This window comes from Schistocerca serialis, chromosome 9 (assembly GCF_023864345.2).
Source record: "Schistocerca serialis cubense isolate TAMUIC-IGC-003099 chromosome 9, iqSchSeri2.2, whole genome shotgun sequence".
NCBI lineage: Eukaryota > Metazoa > Arthropoda > Insecta > Orthoptera > Acrididae > Schistocerca > Schistocerca serialis.
In genome coordinates this window covers 44322126-44349281 of record NC_064646.1, presented here as the reverse complement: position 1 = coordinate 44349281, position 27156 = coordinate 44322126, and the positions used below count along the sequence as shown (strand labels likewise).

At 40.9% G+C, this 27156-nt stretch overlaps 1 protein-coding gene across 2 annotated transcripts in view; it reads left to right on the top strand.

Annotated features, from left to right (window-relative positions):
- Nucleotides 1–27156, top strand: part of LOC126419189 (protein strawberry notch) — a 299812-nt gene that overhangs the window by 256556 nt on the left and 16100 nt on the right. For both annotated transcript variants that reach the window (XM_050086323.1, XM_050086324.1), the window contains one exon: nt 7683–7794. In XM_050086323.1, coding sequence (XP_049942280.1) covers nt 7683–7768 — 86 coding nt within the window. In that variant the 3' untranslated portion in view covers nt 7769–7794. The remainder of the gene's footprint in view (nt 1–7682; nt 7795–27156) is intronic.

Genomic DNA, 27156 nt, shown 5'->3' with positions numbered 1-27156 from the left:
AAGTTGACAATTCTTTTCTAACTTTCTTGACCATATTGTAGAAGTATATACTTCGTTGTAATTTCTGCATACATTTTGGAATGCCATAATGACCATAGCTCTCATGTGTATACCTAATTAACCTCTCAGCTTCATCTTCAGGCCAGCATAGCTTCCAGTTGTCCGAGTGTTCATCAATTGTCTTAAATAGAGTACCTTTAAACACCTTATAGTACTTTCCTAATTTTTCATAGTTCTTTTTCCCTAAACAGTTATTTATTAATTTCCAATTTGTGTCATGGTTCTGGCTCTTCGTGGTAGCCTTGATAGAGCATCTGCAACCATGTTGTCAATGCCTTTAATATACTTAATTTCAAAGTTAAATTATTGTAAATACAATGCCCATCTTGTAAGCCTATTATGAGAGAGCTTGCATTCGTGTAAATAGCTTAAGGCTTTATGATCAGAACACACTATTACCTTATGTCCTAGTAAATAGGTCCTGAATTTTGAAAATGACCACTGTATGGCTAATAACTCTTTCTCTGTGACTTTATAGTTTTTCTCATGCTTCAGTAACATTTTGCTTGCAAACGCAATTGTACAATGAATTACCTCCCCATTAACTTCTTTCTCTTGAAATAATTCAGCACCTAACCCATAATCACTATGTAAACAGAAAGGTAAATTGAAGTTTAGTCTGTGCAACAGGTTCTGGTTATTCAGTTCTTTTTCTATTTTGTTGAAAGCCTCTTGACAATCTTTACTCCATATCCAAACAGTGTCCTTTAATAAATTACTTTGACAGAGTTTGTTTAAGCTTTGTTTACTTACAAATTTTCTGTAGAATTCACATAGCCCTAAAATGATTTCAGTTGTTTTCTATTAAGGGGTATAGGAAACTCAGAAATAGCTTTAATTTTGTCTGGAGCTGCCAAAATTCCTTTTTCTGTTACAAAATGTCCCAAAAATTTTAACTGAGGTACTGCAAATTTGCACTTTTCTAGTTTTAGTGTCATTCCTCCTCTTCTAAGTTTCTCAAATGCCTGTCTTAAAAGCCCAACACGTTTATTCCAATCTTGTCCAGTTACTAAAATGTCATCTACGCAAATCACTAATTTTGATACAAGTTCCTGCCCAAGCACATGGCCTAAAGCTCTCATAAATTTGGCTACCGATGAGTTCAATCTGAAAGGGACTACATAATACTGATGGCAACAACCATTGTGTAGAAAAGCGGTGTATTTCCTAGAGTCGGATGTGAGGGGTACTTTGTGAAAGCCTGAGGTTAAGTCTAGACCTGACATTAATTTTATATCCTTGAACTTGTGCAACAGCTTATCGATGTCTTCAGGGTGGTCTGTTTCCCTGTATAAGATTTTATTTACAGGCTTGGAGTCAAGAACTATTCTGACTCTCCCATCTCTCTTTGACACAACTACCAATGGGTTCTTATAAGCGCTGATAATCCTTTCAGTAATGCCACATGCTTCCATCATATGTAATTCTTTCTCAACCGCTGTACATTTTGCAATGGGCACACCATACAGTTTTATGAAAAACAAATCATAGCATCTCAGTAGCAACTTACATTAGTAGCCTCTAACTTTCCCTGGAATGTTGCTAAAGACATGACTGCATTCCCATAACAAAGACTCTAGTTCCTGTTTTTGCCCATTGTTTAGACCACTAGCTTCTGAAATCTTAGTGTCTACTTCACTTAAGTCTAGCTCTGGTATGTCTTTGTCAACCCATCTTTTTTCCTTTACAGGATTTATAGGATTAAATTTATCGTTACACAACTGTATTAGGTCTGACAAACTTGGTGGAGATACATTCCCCATTTGGTGGTGTTATAAGTTTTTGTCCACCCCAGTCAAATCTTGCATCTACACTTCTAATCCACGACATCCCGAGAATACAGACCTCACTGAGTCGTCGTATAATTAGGCATCCATGTGTAAAGATGACTCCGTCAATTGTAAAAGATAACAAAGTTGGACTTTTAATTGTTTTACTGCATTTTCCTGTAGCACCTTTTATTTTCACCCCAATGACTGACATTTCAAAGTAGTCTTTCTCGCACTTCAGCTTTTTGTTTAATATTTCAGATATTCCCGACACTTGACTCCCTGTTTCTATAAGGCACTTACTGTCCCAGGTACCAACTTTTACTCTAATGAATGAATTACATATGTCATCACCTTTTTCAGACTGAACACATTCATACAACAAATCATTTGCAATTTCACTAAAACAATGACTTTCTGAATTACAGTTACCTATATTACTGTCACTTGTATTACCTACTGTCATTACAGTAACATACACATCATGAACACTGTCACTTGCATGAATAATTTCATTAATCCAAACACTGTCATCAGTATAACATTGTTCGTCACTAAGGTATTTGTCCTTCAGTTGTTCAACAATCATATGATTACTACATGCACAATATCAGTATATCCCACAACACCTAATGCTTCCATTTCCTGTTTCAAACAAACAAAGTATTTCTCACCATCATCATGTACCATTAAATCTTCATTTTCCCCAAATACTACAATCATCAACCTCTCTCTCCTGAAAATTTAGTGTTGTTTTCACACCCAAGTGTATTTACTTCTTTACTCATTAAATCAATGTCAACAATTTGCTCACCTGATTCCCTCATCAGTGCTTCAATTCCTAAATCATTTAAATTGTTAACCTGCTGGTCCTCTGACAAACTACAAGTTTCTGCCCACTCATAAAATTCAACTAAGTCAATTACTTCCTCTGGCTCTTTCTTACAACCAGTGTGTTCATTCCTCTTACCTGCATTTTTAGTGTCAGATGAGGAACAAGTGTCATTCTTAACAGATACTTTGTTTACAGAGTAGTACACATTCATAAGATAACTACTCATTACTTCAGATGTATCTTTTGGTACAGTGTAGTCACTGGTGTTTGTCCATTTATTATCTGTGCTTTTCACCCCTACCTTGTGGACCGACAATGAAGTGGATGCTAGCTTTTTCTTCATGACTTCCCTTAGAATTTTGACTCCTGGTGTCACTATGTTCATGCCCATTCCTATTCCTGTTATTATTTCTGTTCCAGTTGTTCCCAGATTATTCCCTTGAATTGAAATTATTATTATTCTGACTATTTTGTTCCCTATGACGAAAACTGTGGTTGTTAGACCTACTGTTTTCCCGTCTGCCAAAATTATTTCCACAACTATGATTCCCACCTCTCCGTGTGTGACTGAAATAGTTTCATGGTTTTCCCACTTTGCCTAAGATTCTGTCTAGTTTGTCCATGTAATTTAGAAATTATCCAATGTTGTTATCTGGTCCATAAACAAGGTCTCATTACACATCAGTTGGCAATCTTCTCTTTAAAGCATCAATCTGTGTGAGCTCACCAAAGGGTTTACTCAAATTTACAAGTTCTTCAATTGATCTTTACAAAACTGTTTTATAGTCCCTTGTGTTTCTCTATTATTTGGTCCATTCAGGAACTCTTTATCCTGGCTTGTTCAGTTTCAGGCCAGAACCGTTTTAAGAACTCTCTTTCAAATTGTGCATAAGACATGTCCACAGAAAAATTTTGAATGACCTATGACAAAGATTCCCCCTCCAAAATTTTTTTTCAAACCTTCACTCATATTATGCTGAAAGTTGTCCCTACAACTCTGCAGAAAGTCGACAGGATGCAAACTACACTCATTAGAAAAGTTTTTAACTGGAATGTTGGATAATAAGGTAATGTGTTCATAGAAAATATTTTGTTAGCTACATCATTGTTAAGTATTTTAAACTAATGATTTATCTCTGATATTGTACATTTTAGTTCACTAACGTTTGTCTTAGTTTCAACCTCGTGGAGTTTTACAGTGTCACTGACTGTTTCCACTTTATCATTCACAACAGTTAGTTTCGAATCTACTCTACTTTCAAGATTTACAGCCATAGCTTTTACATTTACACAAACTGTATCTATTTGTCTGTTAACACTAACAAAACACTTTGCATTTTTCTCTCTGCCTGTGACCAGTTCATTTCTTACAGATTGAAATTTGTTACTCAGACTCATTTTACTTCTCCCACTTTAGATTCTACCACCAAAATCTTTGTTTCTGCCCTGCCAAGTTTCTTGTCTATCTTTGATACGTCATTGCGAAGTTTATTACCCCAAAGTAAGACATTGTCAATTTTTTAACACTTCCTTGAGATGCGACACTTTCTGATCTATGACCCGAAAACTGTCCGTGACCGTCTGATTCATGTTTTGTAACTGTTCCTCATTAGCTTGTAAGTGTGCTGCTACTGTTTCATTTAAAGCTAACGATTGTTCCATCATTTGTAACGTTGATATTATGTCTTGACATCTCCCATTCTGATGGATTAAGACTTTGATCCGCTTCTATGAATGACTCATCTTCCGTTTTTATCGGCATGTCATAAGTCCTCTGAGAGCAACAAATTTTCACAATCCTGCATGGATTCAGCACCACTTTCCTCTTTTACAATGGTCATTATCATTAAAAAAAATTAAAAAAAAAGGAATAAAAATGTTGTGACTCGCCAATCTTTCAAAGTGCCGCCGCGCAGTTACGCGTGTCCTCTACATGCGGCGCTGTCTGCCAGCCATGCAGCAGCCGCGCCACCTAAGCGGCCAGCCAGCCAGCGGCCGCTAGACTTGGACTCAGTGCTGATTTGACTGTTACCTTGTACACATGTCTTATGTTGTCTACTCGCTCTGTGGCTTACATGTATTGTGTCATTTTGAAATATATGTGTTCAACTTGACATTATAACAAAAAAGCACTACACAAATGTACTTATCTCTTCAGTGGATCTTCACTCGTGTGGTCAGTCCACTCATCTGTTTCGTTTCGTCTCCCTTGACTTCCATGTATTGTACTTCTTTGCACCCCATGGATATGAGACACAAGAAAATCCTATCTTTTTTAGGGTCCTGCAAAACATAGATTTCATCGATCCATGTACGTATAAATGTCTTTAATCCCGGCACAGAGCCTCCAGTTACCATGGACCCTCTCTACTATGATATAAAGTTACTTCCATAAAGACACCATTACACTGTGGCTAATGGATAACAAGTAATTTGTAGAGATGATCATGATGTCACGTATCTTGATGCTGCTGAATATCCGTTCTGCATGTGGCTTCATTGTCTAGGTGATGTTTGATTCCTTTGCTGCTGTGGATGAAAAAGGTGCGGGGTTTGACTATTACTAGACTGCCGAAATCATGAAGCAGAATTCCACGATTTTTTGTTTAGGGGGAAAAAAAAAAAAAAAAAAACACATTTATTGTTAGAACTTTAAGGTTGAAAGTAATTTAGTAAATTTCACAACCTCAAATCCCAAAAATGAAGTACCACGTGCATTGTGGACACCACACGTTTATCAAGAAACACACTTAAAAACAACAAATCTTGACCGCAGCCAAAACACAAGTGACCTAAATCACGTTGCTGACCAAGGATCACAGAGTCATATTGACAAAGAACTTAAGGTTTCTGTATCGATTATTGATACTGCATTTTTAAGTTACATGAAATATCAAATAGCATAAAGGATAATTCAGTGACAATAATAATATGAGTGACAAAATTGTACACATAAAGAATGCAAGTCAAACTTTCAGAAAAAATGAAAGTCGTAATTTAAATATCCACACTTTCAAATTTGCATTAATCGTAACACCTACCCTAACATCATACTAAGCGAATGCTTTTCGAAAACAACTTTAATTAGTGTATAATATCTCATAACAAAATGGGCTCTAATGGTCAGTTGCATCACACACGGAACACATCTTCCAGATAACTCCACTGCCAGAAGTCACACATATTAAGATCAGATGATCTGGACAGCTAGGCTGTAGGGAAATGACTGCTGATAAATCTAGAATTTTTGAAACGCCTCTGCAGTAGTTGCTTCACTGGCTGTGCAATCTGCAGAGGTGTGTGATCTTGCATAAAAATGACCTCGTCCACAGATCAACACTCTCGAAGAACTGGAATGACAGTGCACATAAGACTATCGTAATGTTTACCAGTGATGGTACAGGTAACGGGACTGGCAGGACTCATCTCCTTGAAAAAAATATGGTCCTTTGATAAGGGATGCCGTCAACCTGCACCACACAATCACCTTGCAAAATGAAGTGGTAACTGTTGATATACATGCGGATTTTCTGTTGCCCATACTATGCAATTCTACATATTGACATGTCCTTGGAGATGGAAATCAAAATTTAACCCAGCAAATTAAAAATTATAATAAAAGTGAACAATTGAGTCCCTGTGTCTCTTTGCATAATTTCAAAATACATTTACAAAATATCAACTTCAGAAATGCTCCGGTGTCAAGCGATATGAGGAGAAGTTTACAATTCTGAAATGGCAGCAAAAACTAATAAGCCTAAAAACATAATAGATAACCTCTTTGTTCCATGTTTGGCAGTGTATAACTTTTCCATCTGTCATATTGTGCAGAAACTCTGGCAGTCAGTGTTATATGACTAGACTTTGAACTAGTGATTTTTGGCACTTTCTTCTGTTGAAACTTGAATACATAACATGCTATGTGTTATACATTCATCGATACAGTATTTCTAGTTTGCTTCGGCGGGGGTAACAAAAATTCGTTGGCTTCACTTTTCTACAATGAGAATCTGTTTATAACCACAGGGAGATGTGGAGTTCTTTTTTTAATACAATGCACAGTGTTTAGGCGGCTTTAAGTCTCCCCCTCGTGTATGTGTGGTAACCCCCCACCCCCCTCTCATCTGGGATCAGTTGCAGGCCTATGAATATTATTCTTTGTGGAAACAGGCAGGATTCTATGAGCTATGGACTTAATTAATTAAAATATTTATTCAGATATCGCCTTCAGTCCTCCTAACATCGATTCTTGTATGCAGTTATAATCTTCTAAAAATGCTAGAATTTTATTTTTTTAAAAAAGAAATAGGTACCTTTTAGGTTTTTAAAGCTAAAATAGGCATTAACATTGAAATAAGCTGCTGCCGGTGCTATAAAATTAACAGTTTCAATTTCAATTAGGTATGAAATGCATAACTACAAGTTTATTTACATCTAGGAACTCAAGAAAAGAACAGGCTTTAACCTAAAGTTCCATGATCTACTATTCAGTATAGCAGCATTACATTCCCACTAGACACTCAAAGGAATTTCAAGTATATTGACTGCTATACAATGAATAGTGGGGTAATATAATCGTCACAAATTGTTTATTAATGGGTGCAAGGTGCAAGGTGGTATATGGGGCTATAATGTGAAGTAGGTGCATTAATTCGCACAAAAAAACAAAACTGACAGATAGATGAACTTGTCACTTACTTCAAGATAGTATTTGACAAACATATTAGCAGAACTGACAGAACTTGGACTAATCGTTTAAGAGATTACTGTGAAATAATGCAGATTTTTATCATCAGTACAAAATTCTTTTGCGAAGAATTGATCTGCTTTAATTGCAACATTACTGGTAAGAATTCCATCTATACAGCAATTTTAACTTCTGAAAGACATTTTAGAACTCTTGTAAAACATTAGCTGTAGAATGTTTGAACCAGCATCCAGTTTGATAAGAATTGTTTGTAAAAATTTCTGTTGTGTGAAAAAAGTATTTAGGACATTTGTTTTCTATGTTTTTGTAGGAACTTTAATTCCCAAGAGCTGTGTTGAAGCCCTCAGAGATGCTCTTTCATCAGATGCAGAGAAGACAGATGAACAAACATTTTGAGGAGGTGAAAATTATTAACTCTAGGTGTAAGTATTTTCTGTTTTTATTACATATATATGTAGAAAAGTGACAAAAAGTGCGTCTTCCCACTTACCACTTCCTACATGAATGAAACACATTGCCAAATAGATTATAGCAGTTGTAAATAGTATCTCTCTCTCTCTCTCTCTCTCTCTCTCTCTCTCTGCCTCTCATTGTAGAATAGTTTTGGTGGTGACATGTCAGTGTGTGCTAATATTAAGGATGACGGTCAGTACTCTTGTGACATCTAATTTTTTTATTGTTGTTACTCCTATCTGTAGTTTCTACCCCCAACCCTTTCACCGTTTTGTTCACTCGCAAGGATACCTGCATTACTTCTGTTAACACTTAGGTATTTTATCCAATTGTTCAGCATGAAAGAAAAAAAAAAGAAAGGGAAAAAAAACTCTGGAGGCAGAAACATTTTTTCCTTAACCATTGAACGTGGGTGCCGATTTTCATAACGTTAGTGGGCATGCGGATACTTTGTGCACATGTAAAGAATAGCTGTTTTTATAGTACCGAGGTGAACATGTATGTGCAGAATCACAGTTTAATCTTCGTTAAATTAAACAAGATAAGATAAACTTTTATATTCAAAAAATAACAAAATAAACTTACATTATATTGCTGTAATAGAGGGAAACATTCCACGTAGGAAATATATATCTAAAAACAAAGATGATGTGACCTACCAAATGAAAGTGCTGGCAGGTCGACAGACACACAAACAAACACGAACATACACACAAAATTCAAGCTTTCGCAACAAACTGTTGCCTCATCAGGAAAGAGGGAAGGAGAGGGAAAGACGAAAGGATGTGGGTTTTAAGGGAGAGGGTAAGGAGTCATTCCAATCCCGGGAGCGGAAAGACTTACCTTAGGGGGAAAAAAGGACGGGTATACACTCGCACACACACACACACATATCCATCCCCACATATACAGACACGAGCAGACATATTTAAAGACAAAGAGTTGAAACTCTTTGTCTTTAAATATGTCTGCTCGTGTCTGTATATGTGTGGATGGATATGTGTGTGTGTGTGTGTGTGTGTGTGTGTGTGCAAGTGTATACCCGTCCTTTTTTCCCCCTAAGGTAAGTCTTTCCGCTCCCGGGATTGGAATGACTCCTTACCCTCTCCCTTAAAACCCACATCCTTTCGTCTTTCCCTCTCCTTCCCTCTTTCCTGATGAGGCAACAGTTTGTTGCGAAAGCTTGAATTTTGTGTGTATGTTCGTGTTTGTTTGTGTGTCTGTCGACCTGCCAGCACTTTCATTTGGTAAGTCACATCATCTTTGTTTTTAGATATTTACATTATATTGCTGCACACAAGTGTTACCCCACAGTAATGATCCACTCAAAGCATTAATTAGACAGTGCAGTTGCATCAGATCCCCAACAGACACTTATTCGGTTACTAATTACCTCGTGTATAACTGCCTTTTTGTGGGATTATGCTGCTAGCTCGTATTCTGAGCATTTTCTTTCATTGGTCCTAATTTTTTTTCCTCGCCTAGCTCACTGTTTATTTTATATTACTGCAGCTCATTTTGATGTATGACAACACAACATATCACTTCGTTAGGTGAAGCAATAATGAAGGAATAGGTAGGGGCTCACAGTTATAAAACAACAGTGGAACGGTAGAAGACAATGTTATTTGTGGCTGGCACATTTTATATGTCGACGCACTTGCTCAAGGTTTGAATAGAGGTGTACCTCCAGTATTCTGATAAAGTAAGCCATAATCAGAATTTGGAAGTTTTTTAGGCCATATAGGTAGCACACTCTAATCATAAATGCTTGTTATGTGGCCTTATCAAATTCTAAAATAAATAAAATATAATACTGGTTTTATGTTCCTGGAATATAGTTTTCATACTGTTAACAACATTATTTATCGGTCCCTTCTAATTCACTCTGTTCCCATCTACGTTTGCATTATTATTGTTATTAATTTCACACAATTTACTCACAATGAAACAACATAAACAGAGAAAAACAAAACAAAAAAACACATTACAGAGATATAATGACACTGGCAAGGTGTCGACTCTCAGGTAATGTTCACAAACACTGTGGCACAAACTTCCTTGAGCTCTCTTCTACGTAGGTCTGAATCATTAGAAGACAATAAAAGATGGAACAATTCATACCACAATTCCTTTGTCTCATATCACTGCCAAGCTAACAATAACTATACAATATGCAGTGTTGTTTGTATTTGCATTATCAAACAGCATGTTGGATGAACTAGAACTTAAGTATTCTTCCATAAATTCAATGGAGGGAAAGTTGGCAAAGATAAACTAGAGCTATGGTAGCACCCCTTCCGGATAATACATGAACTACCTTTGAAATGTTCAGATGCGGATCCTCTTATGTAAAAAGAGTGATCTATGTTAGACTTCTTAGCCTATTATATGTGTGGTGGGAATCATTATATTCGATTTGCAGGTAGACTTTTCAAGTGGTGTATAGAATGTGGTTTTCTTTTTGAATGTGTAGTGATTTCTGAAATGGTGGTTAGGTTGAGAAATAAGAGCAAAGCCTAACAATGTAGGCACAGTCACAACTCTTGCATAGTTTTGGCTTTTCTTATGAAATTCATCGAAATCTACGAGGTGTTGGTTAGTGTGGTATCTGATAGCACAGCTAAAATTTAAAAGTTGGATAAACTCCTGTCCTACATTTTGATGCTGTATACATTTATTCAACATAAATCTGTTTCTTGTAATCACTTTTGAACTTTTGCTAAATTTTTGCTGTATATATCAAAAGTTTTGAATGTACAGGGTGATTTAAAAAGAATACCACAACTTTAAAAATGTGTATTTAATGAAAGAAACATATATAACCTTCTGTTATACATCATTACAAAGAGTATTTAAAAAGTTCCCCCCCCCCCCCCCCCCCCCACTCAAAAACAAGTTCAGAGATGTTCAATATGGCCCCCTCCAGACACACGAGCAATATCAACCCGATACTCCAACTCGTTCCACACTCTCTGTAGCATATCAGGCGTAACAGTTTGGATAGCTGCTGTTATTTCTCGTTTCAAATCATCAGTGGTGGCTGGGAGAGGTGGCCGAAACACCATATCCTTAACATACCCCCATAAGAAAAAATCGCAGGGGGTAAGATCAGGGCTTCTTGGAGGCCAGTGATGAGGTGCTCTGTCACGGGCTGCCTGGTGGCCGATCCATCGCCTCGGGTAGTTGACGTTCAGGTTTCATAACTAACCTTTATCGTAGGACTCTCCATACAGTTGATTGTGGAATTTGCAGCTCTCTGCTAGCTCTGTGAGTCGATTTTCCTGGGCTGTGAACAAATGCTTGCTGGATGCGTGCTACATTTTTGTCACTCGTTCTCGGCCGTCCAGAACTTTTCCCTTTGCACAAACACGCATTCTCTGTAAACTGTTTATACCAACGTTTAATACACCATCTATCAGGAGGTTTAACACCATACTTCGTTCGAAATGCACGCTGAATAATTGTCGTCGATTCACTTCTGCCGTACTCAATAACACAAAAAGCTTTCTGTTGAGCGGTCGCCATCTTAGCATCAACTGACGCTGACGCCTAGTCAACAGCACCTCAAGCGAACAAATGTACTACTAAATTAAACTTTATAGCTCCCTTAATTCGCCGAAGATAGTGCTTAGTTCTGCCTTTTGTCGTTGCAGAGTTTTAAATTCCTAAAGTTGTGGTATTCTTTTTGAATCACCCTGTAGTTATGAACTAGAAAGCCAGATAGAAAAAAATCATTAGAAAAAATTGAAACAAACTATAATTCTGGATTTGTTAAATCGAAAAGTATGAAATACCTATGTGTCCGAGAAATGTATTTATGTGTTTAATTTCCCACCATTTACGTTTTCCCGCAACTCGTGCCGCCTAACCCCCTCCTCTGTCCCTCACTCCACCCCTCTTTTTTAAAAAAAAGTCCAATGAAAAGTGTAAAGCCATATGTAAAATCACCAACTGGTGTCTTGGTCTTAAGGCAACAAGAAGACTGAAGAAGAGATTGGTTAGATTCAAAAATTATTTTATTCTGCTTATTGCTTTGGAGTGGATGGAGGGGGGATTAAACAAGAAGAAAAATCCTCAAATATTCTCCTTCATTTCTTCAAGAAGAAAAAAGATCTATAAGCATAGTTTGCTTTTTCTCTGTCTGGATAACATACTGGCAAGAGTGTCACTAATTGGTTGATATTTCCTAGAACCAATTTGTCTGTATTACTCAGGCCCAGTTGTATGAATGGTGCTGACTGGAGGTGCTGTTGTTGCCCACTCCCCCTCCCCCCTATACCGAGCGAGGTAGCGCAGTGGTAAGACACTGGACTCGCATTCGGGAGGACGACGGCTCAATCCCGCGTCCGGCCATCCTGATTTAGGTTTTCCGTGATTTCCCTAAATCAGTCCAGGCAAATGCCGGAATGGTTCCTTTCAAAGGGCACGGCCGACTTCCTTCCCCAGCCTTCCCTAATTTGATGAGACCGATGACCTCGCTGTCTGGTCTCCTTCCCCAAAACAACCAACCAACCAACCAACCCTCCCCCCTATATCAGAAACTGAATTCAGTTCAGAAGTCTGTTGGATCAGTTAAATGAGTTTCAGTTTGATGTAACTTATCATGAAACACGCTTGGCGGCAACACCTCTAAAATTAGTTGTCCAAACAATTTTCGTACGTAAACCACAGATATTATTTGTACATCATAGATACAGATTATTTGTTGTCAACGTGCCACATTGTAAAGCTGGATGAAAATAATCAAACGAAATTGTGTTTACTCACAGAACATACAGACAAACGATGATTGGGAAAGTTTGGAAACGTGTTATGAGAATATAAAGAAAAGGACCAAACGGGCATTTGCACTTGACAGGGTATAATTCTTAGACACACTTACCAGTAAATTATTATATTTCATCTTTGTGTAATTACTTGTGCTGTGTAAACTTGAACAAAAAGTGTGTCGGAAACTTTTCAAGTTTGAAATGCATAAAACTAAAGGTGGTAATATCAATCACCTACTGTTCCACAAAATGGACAGAAGCAGCCATGAATGTACATTCCTATTTAGAGTCCCTAAGATGATGGTACTGATATTAATCCCAAGTTATATTTAGTGGTTTGTATTAACCCGCCAGGGTAGCCGAGATTGCTAATGCACTGCTTCTTGGACTCGGGTAGGCATGCCGGCCCCGGTTTGAATCCGCTCGGCAGATTAACAACGAGGACCGGTATGCCAGCCAGCCTGGATGTGGTTTTTAGGCGGTTTTCCACATCCCACTAGGTCAATACCATGCTGGTCCCCACGTTCCACCTCAGTTACATGACATGCAGACATTTGAAAATGTTTGCACTATTCCATGGCTTACAGTAGACGCAGAAGGCTGGGGTGCACTAATTCCGTCTCGGGGGGGGGGTTCAGGGCGACGGCAGGAAGGACATCTGACAACCCTCTGCGCCTAACACTGCCAAATCAATCGTACCACGGCCAGTCCCATGTGACGTGGGACAAAGGCCCCAAGAAAGAAAGAAATATTTAGTAGTTTGTATTAATTTTCATACACTATGATTAATTTTTTTTATATATATAAGGGAAACATTCCACGTAGGAAAAATACATCTAAAACCAAAGATGATGTGACTTACCAAATAAAAGTGCTGGCAGGTCGACAGACACACAAACATACACACAAAGTTCAAGCTTTCGCAACAAACTGTTGCCTCATCAGGAAAGAAGGAAGGAGAGCCTTCCTTCCTTCCTTCCTTCTTTCCTGATGAGGCAACAGTTTGTTGCAAAAGCTTGAATTTTGTGTGTATGTTTGTGTTTGTTTGTGTGTCTGTCGACCTGCCAGCACTTTCATTTGGTAACTCACATCATCTTTGTTTTTAGATATATTTTTCCTACGTGGAATGTTTCCCTCTATTTTTTTTATGTGTGTGTGTGTGTTATATATATATATATATATATATATATAGACACACACACACACACACACACACACACTCTGTTCCCGTTATCCACCAGGCCTCAATCTCCACTAATTTCATCTTTGCCCCTGCACTTCTGCCTCGACTGACATCTCTGCCCAAACTCTTTGTCTTTAATATGTCTGCTTGTATCTGTATATGTGTGGATGGATATGTGTGTGTGCACGCGCGAGTGTATACCCGTCCTTTTTTCCCCCTAAGGTAAGTCATTCCGCTCCCGGGATTGGAATGACTCCTTACCCTCTCCCTTAAAACCCACATCCTTTCGTCTTTCCCTCTCCTTCCTTCTTTCCTGATGAGGCAACAGTTTGTTGCGAAAGCTTGAATTTTGTGTGTATGTTTGTGTTTGTTTGTGTGTCTGTCGACCTGCCAGCATTTTCATTTGGTAAGTCACATCATCTTTGTTTTTAGATATATTTTTCCTACTTGGAATGTTTCCCTCTATTATAACCATATCATTAATTTGAACCCAACAATTACGTTTGTTATTGTCGCTGTTGCATTTCGAAATCTTTCCTGTCGTCTTATTTTCTCTTTCTGTTTTTACCAGTAGTCTCACTTTGTATTCACCTTCGCCTTTTTACCGTAATACAATTTTATCCCGCCTGTATATACTCAATAATACGTAACCCACTTCCAAACCATAACCAAAAAAAAATTTTTATTTTCCGCTTTCAACATTACCGCTGCTATAAAATCCACCGTTTCTACTTCAATAACAGCTGCTTTCACATATTAAACAACCATTTCGGCTAGTTCTAATAACTTTCACTTTATTTCCACTTCCGTTTTTCGCACATCACTGATCATTTTTAGCCGCTCCCCACAGGTTTTAACGTCATTATTTCTTCGTCAGACAATTGTTAGCTCCATTTTCGTTATCTTTCACCATAACACCACTCCTTTTAATACATTTACACGTTTTTTCAAAATTTTCCCGAACTTCTCTGTCGTTTAACGTGTTTCATGGGCAACACAACCACCTAACCTTCATGCACATCGCTGTCTACCAACCCAAGTTCACCACAGGATCAACTTAACCAACACTTTTTCGCCTTTTTGCATACCAGATCTCCAGTTACTTTCTAGTTCACCCTTATCTCTCCCCATATATTTTTATCTTTCATTTTCATTTCAACCTCATGTTACACTTTCCACCTTCTAATACCATGTCACCCTCACAACACCCCCACAACGACCCCATTAAGTTTTATTTACATTCCCTCCGCAAACATGCCTGCACCATAGCCAGATTACGCTCGCATATTTTATTTTCTCAGGCTTGTCTGACATTTGGCATAACCCCCAAAGGCCTCACACTTATAGTTCCCATCTCTGGCTGCAACCCTTCTTTCCATCAGTCCCTATACCAGTTCCAAACCGAACAATCCATTGCCCTCACCCACCTTATCCTTCACCTACACATCAACTCAGCCAATGAACACACCCGTCAACTCCTATCCTTAATAAAAGTCCTCAATCTTTCCTCTCCCACATCCACACCGGCTATTCAGAACATCCACCTACAGGCCAACCGCAAATTAGAACAGCATGCCACCCTTCACCTCAAAAAACTATCCAATCTCCTGGTTTCCCACCTCCGGAAAGGCAACTCACTCACCCTTCACAACCTTTCCAGCAAACCTCTACCACCTCTCATTGCACACAAACCCAGTCTCTCCCATCTACTCAGTCTCCCACTTCCAGCTCCACTCCCTCAAAATTCCAATCAACACAATCTGGCACCACAACACCCTAATTCAGTACTTAACCTTTCCTCCAAACCTCTCTCCCAATCCGAAACCTCTGTCCTATCCAAAGGCCTCACCTTCAGCCCCACTCCCAGATTCAACCAAACAGCCCTCGTCAAAGATTTACTGTCCTACACTCGTACTCTCTGCTGGAAGTATCACTCTGCCACGAAGAAAAATGATCCTAATCCTACCCCTAATGATCCAACTCCCCAAGACACTATCCAAATTGAACCCTGCCTGGAGCAGTTCTGTCCTCCGTCACAGCGGGACCCACCTCCTCTTCCTGAAAATCACCCTCTCCAAACCTTCCAGGAATTTCTGACTTCCAGCCTTGCCTCTCAATCCTTCTTAAAAAACCTTAATCCTACTCCCAACATCACCACTGCTGAAGCCCATGCTATCCGTGATCTGAAGGCTGACCGGTCCATCGTCATTCTTCCGGCGGACAAGGGTTCCACGACCGTGGTACTTGATCGTCGGGAGTATGTGGTTGAGGGACTGCGTCAGCTTTCAGACAACACCACATACAAAGGTTGGCAAGGAAATCCCATTCCTGATGTCCAGGCGGAGCTTCAAGGAATCCTCAGAACCTTAGGCCCCCTACAAAACCTTTCACCCGACTCCATCAACCACCTGACCCTACCGACACCCCGCACCGCTACCTTCTACCTTCTTCCTAATATTCACAAACCCAATCATCCCGGCCGCCCCATTGTAGCTGGTTACCAAGCCCCCACAGAACGTATCTCTGCCTACTTAGATCAACACCTTCAACCCATTACGTGCAGTCTCCCATCCTTCATCAAAGACACCAACCACTTTCTCGAACGCCTGGAATCCTTACCCAATCCGTTACCCCCAGAAACCATCCTTGTAACCATTGATGCCACTTCCTTATACACAAGTATCCCGCACGTCCAGGGCCTCGCTGCGATGGAGCACTTCCTTTCACGCCGATCACCTGCCACCCTACCTAAAACCTCTTTCCTTATTACCTTAGCCAGCTTCATCCTGACCCACAACTTCTTCACTTTTGAAGGCCAGACATACCAACAATTAAAGGGAACAGCCATGGGTACCAGGATGGCCCCTTCGTACGCCAACCTATTCATGGGTCGCCTAGAGGAAGCCTTCTTGGTTACCCAGGCCTGCCAACCCAAAGTTTGGTACAGATTTATTGATGACATCTTCATGATCTGGACTCACAGTGAAGAAGAACTCCAGAATTTCCTCTCCAACCTCAACTCCTTTGGTTCCATCAGATTCACCTGGTCCTACTCCAAATCCCATGCCACTTTCCTTGATGTTGACCTCCACCTGTCCAATGGCCAGCTTCACACGTCCCTCCACATCAAACCCACCAACAAGCAACAGTACCTCCATTACGACAGCTGCCACCCATTCCACATCAAACGGTCCCTTCCCTACAGCCTAGGTCTTCGTGGCAAACGAATCTGCTCCAGTCCGGAATCCCTGAAGCATTACACCAACAACCTGACAACAGCTTTCGCATCCCGCAACTACCCTCCCGACCTGGTACGGAAGCAAATAACCAGAGCCACTTCCTCATCCTCTCAAACCCAGAACCTCCCACAGAAGAACCACAAAAGTGCCCTACTTGTGACAGGATACTTTCCGGGACTGGATCAGATTCTGAATGTGGCTCTCCAGCAGGGATACGACTTCCTCAAATCCTGCCCTGAAATGAGATCCATCCTTCACAGTGTAGGCAGGTCAGTTGGTAAATCACTTGGGTGCTTTCACACGTGGCTCTGCCTTTGATCGTGTACACCTTCCGGGTTACAGGACTGGAGTAGGTGGTGGTGGGAGGGTGCATGGGACAGGTTTTGCATCGGGGGCGGTTACAAGGATAGGAGCCAGAGGGTAGGGAAGGTGGTTTGGGGATTTCATAGGGATGAACTAACAGGTTACGAAGGTTAGGTGGAGGGCGGAAAGACACTCTTGGTGGAGTGGGGAGGATTTCATGAAGGATGGATCTCATTTCTGGGCAGGATTTGAGGAAGTCGTATCCCTGCTGGAGAGCCACATTCAGAGTCTGATCCAGTCCCGGAAAGTATCCTGTCATAAGTGGGGCACTTTTGTGGTTCTTCTGTGGGAGGTTCTGGGTTTGAGAGGATGAGGAAGTGGCTCTGGTTATTTGCTTCTGTACCAGGTCGGGAGGGTAGTTGCGGGATGCGAAAGCTGTTGTCAGGTTGTTGGTGTAATGGTTCAGGGATTCCGGACTGGAGCAGATTCGTTTGCCACGAAGACCTAGGCTGTAGGGAAGGGACCGTTTGATGTGGAATGGGTGGCAGCTGTCATAATGGAGGTACTGTTGCTTGTTGGTGGGTTTGATGTGGATGGACGTGTGAAGCTGGCCATTGGACAGGTGGAGGTCAACATCAAGGAAAGTGGCATGGGATTTGGAGTAGGACCAGGTGAATCTGATGGAACCAAAGGAGTTGAGGTTGGAGAGGAAATTCTGGAGTTCTTCTTCACTGTGAGTCCAGATCATGAAGATGTCATCAATAAATCTGTACCAAACTTTGGGTTGGCAGGCCTGGGTAACCAAGAAGGCTTCCTCTAAGCGACCCTTGAATGGGTTGGCGTACGGAGGGGCCATCCTGGTACCCATGGCTGTTCCCTTTAATTGTTGGTATGTCTGGCCTTCAAAAGTGAAGAAGTTGTGGGTCAGGATGAAGCTGGCTAAGGTAATGAGGAAAGAGGTTTTATGTAGGGTGGCAGGTGATCGGCGTGAAAGGAAATGCTCCATCGCAGCGAGGCCCTGGACGTGCGGAATATTTGTGTTTAAGGAAGTGGCATCAATGGTTACAAGGATGGTTTCCGGGGATAACAGATTGGGTAAGGATTCCAGGCGTTCAAGGAAGTGGTTGGTGTCTTTGATGAAGGATGGGAGACTGCACGTAATGGGTCGAAGGTGTTGATCTACGTAGGCAGAGATACGTTCTGTGGGGGCTTGGTAACCAGCTGCAATGGGGCGGCCGGGATGATTGGGTTTGTGAATTTTAGGAAGAAGGTAGAAGGTAGCGGTGCGGGGTGTCGGTGGGGTCAGGAGGTTGATGGAGTCAGGTGAAAGGTTTTGCAGGGGGCCTAAGGTTCTGAGGTTTCCTTGAAGCTCCGCCTGGACATCGGGAATGGGGTTACCTTGGCAATCTTTGTATGTGGTGTTGTCTGAAAGCTGACGCAGTCCCTCAGCCACATACTCCCGACGATCAAGTACTACGGTCATGGAACCCTTGTCCGCCGGAAGAATGACGATGGATCGGTCAGCCTTCAGATCACGGATAGCCTGGGCTTCAGCAGTGGTGATGTTGGGTGTAGGATTAAGGTTTTTTAAGAAGGATTGAGAGGCAAGGCTGAAAGTCAGAAATTCCTGGAAGGTTTGGAGAGGGTGATTTTGAGGAAGAGGAGGTGGGTCCCGCTGTGACGGAGGACGGAACTATTCCAGGCAGGGTTCAATGTGGATGGTGTCTTGGGGAGTTGGATCATTAGGAGTAGGATTAAGATCATTTTTCTTCGTGGCAAAGTGATATTTCCAGCAGAGAGTACGAGTGTAGGACAGTAAATCTTTGACGAGGGCTGTTTGGTTGAATCTGGGAGTGGGGCTGAAGGTGAGGCCTTTGGATAGGACAGAGGTTTCGGATTGGGAGAGAGGTTTGGAGGAAAGGTTAAGTACTGAATTAGGGTGTTGTGGTGCCAGATTGTGTTGATTGGAATTTTGAGGGAGTGGAGCTGGAAGTGGGAGACTGAGTAGATGGGAGAGACTGGGTTTGTGTGCAATGAGAGGTGGTAGAGGTTTGCTGGAAAGGTTGTGAAGGGTGAGTGAGTTGCCTTTCCGGAGGTGGGAAACCAGGAGATTCGATAGTTTTTTGAGGTGGAGGGTGGCATGCTGTTCTAATTTACGGTTGGCCTGTAGGAGGATGCTCTGAACAGCCGGTGTGGATGTGGGAGAGGAAAGATTAAGGACTTTTATTAAGGATAGGAGTTGACGGGTGTGTTCATTGGCTGAGTAGGTGAAGGATTAGGTGGGTGAGGGCAATAGATTGTTCAGTTTGGAACTGGTATAGGGACTGATGGAAGGAAGGGTTGCAGCCAGAGATGGGAACTTTAAGTGTAAGGCCTTTGGGGATAATGCCAAATGTCAGACAAGCCTGAGAAAATAGAATATGGGAGCGTAATCTGGCTAGGGTGAGTTTTAAGGGAGAGGGTAAGGAGTCATTCCAATCCCGGGAGCAGAAAGACTTACCTTAGGGGGAAAAAAGGACAGGTATACACTAGCGCGCGCGCGCACACACACACACACACACACACACACACACACACACACACACACACACACACACACACACACACACATCCATCCGCACATACACAGACACAAGCAGACATTTGTAAATTTACATCATCTTTGTTTTTAGATATATTTTTCCTACGTAGAATGTTTCCCTCTATTACATATAATCACTTTGTAAATGTATTTTAATTTTTAAACAATGGAAAATCCAGGACTGTATGTGTCAATATTATGGAAAGGATAGTTGCTACACGCCATATAGTGGAGATGCTGAGTCGTAGAAAGGGACAACAAAAAGACTGTCACACAGTTAGCTATCGGCCATCAAGGCCTGTGTGAAAATTAGACAACATAAACACATGCGCACACTCACACAAGCGCAACTCGCATACACATTACGACAGTCTCTGGCAGCTGGAGCGCAGCTGGAGCCAGACTGCGAGCAACGGGGGATTATGGGAGAGGCAACTGGATGGGAGTACAGAGGAGGCTGGGGCAGGGAGGGGGATGATAAAGTGCTGCTTGGAGTGTGCAGGGACGAGGTGGAGAGAGGGCACCTAGATGCAGCCAGGAGCTTAGGCAGAGGGTTGGGGGCGGGAGAGTTTAGTGGAAAAAGGGAGAACTAAAAAGACTGGTTGCATTTGTGGTATAGAGGGCTGCATAGTGCTGAAATGGCAACAGGGATGGGGCTAAGTGGGTAAAGACAATGACTAACGAAGGTTGAGACCGTGATTGTTATGGGAATGTGGTATATATTGCTGGGAGAGTTCCCACCTGCACAATTTAGAAAATCTGGTGATGGTAGGAAGGATCCAATTGGCACAGACTGTGAAGCAGTCATTGCAATGAAGGACATCATGTTGGGTAGCGTGCTCAGCAACAGGGTGACCCCAGCCACAAATTGTCGGTGACCATTTCTGCGGACAGACAACTTGTTGGTTGTAGTGTCCATGTATGATGCAGCACAGTGGTTGCAGCTTAGCTTGTAGATCACATGATTAGTTTCACAGGTAGCCGTGCCTTTGATGGAATGGCAATTTTTGTGACACGACTGGAGTAGGTGGTTGTGGGAGGATGTATGGGACAGGTCTCGCATTTAGGTCTATTACAGGTATATGAGCCTCTCGTCATGCCCTGAAATGAGACATGTCCTACCCGCTACACTTCCTGCTCGTCCCACAGTGGTGTTCCATAGCCCACTGAACCTACACAGTATCCTCATCTGTCCCTACACAACCCCTGCCTCCAATACCTTGCCTCACGGCTTGCCTGTTCCCATTCCAGCATTGCACAGCTCTCTATACCAGCAATTCACCCTGTCATTTTATGTCTCACTTAATCCACAACTTCCCCCACCCCCCTCTCTACCCCATCCGTCTAACCTCCCAACTGCACTTAGCTGCCATACCCCCTGTCCACCTCCTCCCTGCGCACTCCTAGCAGAATTTTACCACCCCCACTCCTACCCTGCCATCCCTCCCCCTCCCTACCCCAACCTCCTCCTTACTCCCACCCAGTTCCCTCTCCCATAATCCCCTGCTGCTCACAGTCTGGCTCCACCTGCCAGAGACTGAGGTCATGTCTGTGTGAATTGCATTTGCTTGAGTGTGTGCATGTGTGTATGTTGTCTAATCTTTACAAAGGCCTTGTTGGCCAAAAGCTAATTGTGTGACAGTCTCTTCATTGTGCCTTTCTGTGACTCACCACCTTAGCTATATGGTGAGTAGAAACTATCCTTTCCTTGTATTTTAATTTTCAACTGTTTTGTGTAAATTAAATTGTTAATGAATGCCACTACCATTGCTTTGTGACTCCTATTAGCTTCATTTTCTGTAGGTAACGGAATTTCTTTGTTGATTCTTCTCATAACAAATAGAGTGGCATCTGTTTCTGGCTCCTAATCTGATGCACTGACAGCTATAGTGTGCAAGACAAACGGTGTGACTGTAATAACGGTTGATCAGTGTAGTTTTACTTTGAGTATTAAACTTAAACAGCTCGGCAGTTTTTCATGTTAATAAATACTACGCACGGGAAAAGAAGCAACAAGTGGAAAAAAATGCTGAGAATTTATGCTCGATTGAACATTAGATCCTATAAACATCATACCAGAACACAACTCCGGAGCCACAGAAACAATCTTAAACTGAACTCTAGCTGATAAATATCATTTTGATAATTGACTTACAAATGCATATTACTATTCTGTTCATCAGTGTGTGTGCAGTTGTCATATCTGTTGAAGCACATGTTCGGTGATTAAAAATTTAATATGGATTATGCATTTACTGCTGTTCAAGCCTTGAGAGAATTTTTGGTAGAAGTGTTTAATCATTACTGCCTGCAGTCAAGTTCCACACTTGACTGTTCTCCACAATTATTTAGAATTTCCCTTGTAATGTCATTAGCTTGTGAACTGGGAGTTGCTGTTGAGCTTGACTTGATCCGTGAAATCTTGCCACTGAAAGATGAACCTAGTTCACATTAATATAATCTGAGATTAACTCAAATTTCAGAGTTCAGGTTGATCTGTGTTCATTTTCTTTGCTAATCCAAAAAAGTTGCTCTGTGCAATTCACTCCAACTGGTCACCTGAAGGCTTGTTGTGGGTTGTGTAGCTAATGGCTTCCAGGGGCGGTAAAATTTTGATTTTCTACATCTACATCCACATCTGCTTGGATACTTGACAAATCACATTTACCGTATTTACTCGAATCCAAACCGCACTTTTTACGGTTTTTGTAATCCAAAAAACCACTTGCGGCTTCAAATCGAGTGCAAAGTAAGCAGAAGTGCTGTAAAATGTTGGCAGGTGCCGCCACAACAAACTTCTGCCATCGAATATATGTAGCGCTACACATGAATGCTTTGCAGGCACAAAGATAAACACTGGCGCCAAAACCTCTGCGTCAGTAAATAAATTAAAAAAGCTGGAAGACGAGCTTTTTTTTCTCCGCCCCGAGTTTAGACCACTGCATTTTCATACATTATCCAACGAAATGATGAAGTGATGAAGAGTAGGCTGAAGTTCAAGACATTAGTTGGGAAGAATCAATACGCAAAGAAGTGGGATACGGAAGTACTAAGGAATGACGAGATACGTTTGAAGTTCTCTAACGCTATAGATACAGCAATAAGGAATAGCGCAGTAGGCAGTACAGTTGAAGAGGAATGGACATCTCTAAAAAGGGCCATCACAGAAGTTGGGAAGGAAAACATAGGCACAAAGAAGGTAGCTGCGAAGAAACCATGGGTAACAGAAGAAATACTTCAGTTGATTGATGAAAGGAGGAAGTACAAACATGTTCCGAGAAAATCAGGAATACAGAAATACAAGTCGCTGAGGAATGAAATAAATAGGAAGTGCAGGGAAACTAAGACGAAATGGCTGTAGGAAAAATGTGAAGACATCGAAAAAGATATGATTGTCGGAAGGACAGACTCAGCATACAGGAAAGCCAAAATAACCTTTGGTGACATTAAAAGCAACGGTGGTAACATTAAGAGTGCAACGGGAATTCCACTGTTAAATGCAGAGGAGAGAGCAGACAGGTGGAAAGAACACATTGAAAGCCTCTATGAGGGTGAAGATTTGTCTGATGTGATAGAAGAAGAAACAGGAGTCGATTTAGAAGAGATAGGGGATCCAGTATTAGAATCGGAATTTAATAGAGCTTTGGAGGACTTATGGTCAAATAAGGCAGAAGGGATAGATAACATTCCATCAGAATTTCTAAAATCATTGGGGGAAGTGGCAACGAAACGACTATTCACATTGGTGTGTAGAATATATGAGTCTGGCGACATACCATCTGACTTTCGGAAAAGCATCATCCACACAATTCCGAAGACGGCAAGAGCTGACATGTGCGAGAATTATCGCATAATCAGCTTAACAGTTCATGCATCGAAGCTGCTTACAAGAATAATAAACAGAAGAATGGAAAAGAAAATTGAGAATGCGCTAGGTGACGATCAGTTTGGCTTTAGGAAAAGTGAGGGGACGAGAGAGGCAATTCTGACGTTACGGCTAATAATGGAAGCAAGGCTAAAGAAAAATCAAGACACTTTCATAGGATTTGTCGACCTGGAAAAAGCGCTCGACAATATAAAATGGTGCAAGCTGTTCGAGAATCTGAAAAAAGTAGGGGTAAGCTATAGGGAGAGACAGGTCATATACAATATGTACAACAACCGAGAGGGAATAATAAGAGTGGACGATCAAGAACGAAGAGCTCGTATTAAGAAGGGTGTAAGACAAGGCTGTAGCCTTTCGCCCCTACTCTTCAATCTGTACATCGAGGAAGCAATGATGGAAATAAAAGAAAGGTTCAGGAGTGGAATAAAAATACAAGGTGAAAGGATATCAATGATACGATTCGCTGATGACATTGCTATCCTGAGTGAAAGTGAAGAAGAATTAAATGATCTGCTGAACGGAATGAACAGTCTAATGAGTACACAGTATGGTTTGAGAGTAAATCGGAGAAAGACGAAGGTAATGAGAAGTAGTAGAAATGAGAACAGCGAGAAACTTAACATCAGGATTGATGGTCACGAAGTCAATGAAGTTAAGGAATTCTGCTACCTAGGCAGTAAAATAACCAATGACGGACGGAGCAAGGAGGACATCAAAAGCAGACTCGCTATGGCAAAAAAGGCATTTCTGGCCAAGAGAAGTCTACTAATATCAAATACCGGCCTTAATTTGAGGAAGAAATTTCTGAGGATGTACGTCTGGAGTACAGTATTGTATGGTAGTGAAACATGGACTGTGGGAAAACCGGAACAGAAGAGAATCGAAGCATTTGAGATGTAGTGCTATAGACGAATGTTGAAAATTAGGTGGACTGATAAGGTAAGGAATGAGGAGGTTCTACGCAGAATCGGAGAGGAAAGGAATATGTGGAAAACACTGATAAGGAGAAGGGACAGGATGATAGGACATATGCTAAGACATGAGGGAATGACTTCCATGGTACTAGAGGGAGCTGTAGAGGGCAAAAACTGTAGAGGAAGACAGAGATTGGAATACGTCAAGCAAGTAATTGAGGACGTGGGTTGCAAGTGCTACTCTGAGATGAAGAGGTTAGCACAGGAAAGGAATTCGTGGCAGGCCGCATCAAGCCAGTCAGTAGACTGATGACCAAAAAAAAAATCCAACAAAGTAAATACAAATTCTGTATTGTTCATCTTCGAATGTAGCAGCATTTCAATGTACTACGAAAACCCGACTGGCAAGACTGTTTGGGATGTTTGTCAATATGGCCAACTCTACATTCTGAATTTTTTCCTTCCTGTGAGAAGAGATGGTTGCTAATAGGAACTTTTATGAATTGTGAATCATATGTAGTATTATCTTCACCATAAGAATAATACAAATATAAACATTTAGTCATGTATTGTTTCGTGTTTGCTGCTATCTCATTTAAGTCCTGTCTGCCTAATAAACTACAAAACTAGAGTGAGACAACAGCAAACCCGGAAGAATATACGTATCATGTCATGTTTATATTCGTATTATTCTTATGCCTACTAGTGATACAGTCAGAAATGAAACACGGAAATTGACTAGATTTTTAAATCTAAGATGACTAATTTTTGTGGAGAATGTAATGTACTAAAGATTTTCATACGAAGAAAAATTTTCGCTAAATTCTCGTTCAGAACATCTTCTATCATTCGCAGTCTATTATTTGGTTATTGTTGATCATTATCAAAGAAAGCAGCAGTGTGAGTAACAACAAATAGCAGTCTCTTGCCATTGTTTCGCTAATGAGACGATTCCCCTCTCTCTCTCTCTCTCTCTCTCTCTCTCTCTCTCTCTCTCTCCCCTTTTTTTTTTTGTGTGTGTGTGTGTGTGTGTGTGTGTGTGTGTGTGTGTGTGTGTGAGCGGCAGTAGCACGCACAAAAGCAAGCCATGCCGCGAGCGGCAACAGGCCGTAAACACTCATTATCAGAATGCGACAAACAGTGTATGACACAGTACAGTAATGCATTTTCAGCTTAGAGTGACATAACCACCTATAACAAAGAGAATGGCACTTACCAGATCAAAGGAAAATTAGCAGTCGATTCAAACCAGATGAAGCACGTAAAAAAGGAAGGATACCCGTATAAATACGGACAGAGCGCCTGATGCATAGCAATGGCTACCTGGAAAATCCAAACTGCTAAGCTCACGACTTGAACGAAACTACTGTAGCTGTATCGTCATTCATTCGACCTAAATTGTGTCTCATATTACAATGGACCAACTTTGTTTCGATTTGGAAGTGCGGCCTAAAACTTTTCTCTCCCCTTGAATTTCGAGTCTCAAATTTCAGGTGCGGCTTAGATTCGGGAAAAATTTTTTTCCTTGATTTCGAGTCTCATTTTAGGTGCGTCTTAGATACGAGTGCGGCTTAGATTTGAGTAAATACAGCAAGTGCCCGACAGTGGGTTCATCGAACCACCTTCACAATAATTCTCTATTATTCCAATCTCAGCGCACGGAAAAAATGAACATCTCTATCTTTCCGTGTGAGCTCTTATTTCCCTTATTTTATTATTATGGTCATTTCTCTTTATGTAGGTTGGCGTCAGAAAAATATTTTCACATTTGGAGGAGAAAATTGGTGATTGAAATTTAGTGAGAATATTTCACCGCAATGAAAAATGCCTTTGTTTTAGTGATATCCACCTCAAATCCTGTATAACTTCAGTGGCACTCTTATCTCCTATTTTGCGATAATACAAGATGTGCTACCCTTCTTTGAACTTTCTCGATGTACTCCGTCAGCCCTATCTGGTAAGGATCCCAAATCGCGCAGCAGTATTCTAAAAGAGGAAGGACAAATATAGTGTAGGCAGTCTCTTTAATAGCTCTGTTGCATTTTCTAAGTGTCCTTCCCCACAACATTTTCTCTGTGTTTCTTCAAATTTAAGTTGTTTGTAATTTCTAGGTATTTATTTGACTGATTTATTGTGTAACTAAAGTTTAACGGATTCCTTTAAGCACTCATATATCATTTTGCAATTTGATTTGATCTTCTGATGACTTTACTAGTTGATAAATGACAGCATCATCTGCAAATAATCTAAGGTGGCTGCTCAGATTGTCTCCCAAATCATTTTTATAGATAAGGAACAGCAAAGGGCCTATAACACTATCTTGGGGAATTCCAGAAATCACTTCTGTTTTACTCAGTGACTTTCCATCAGTTATTGCGAAATGTGACATCTCTGACAGGAAATCATGAATCCAGTCACATAACTGAGATGATGATCTATCTATAAGCACGCAA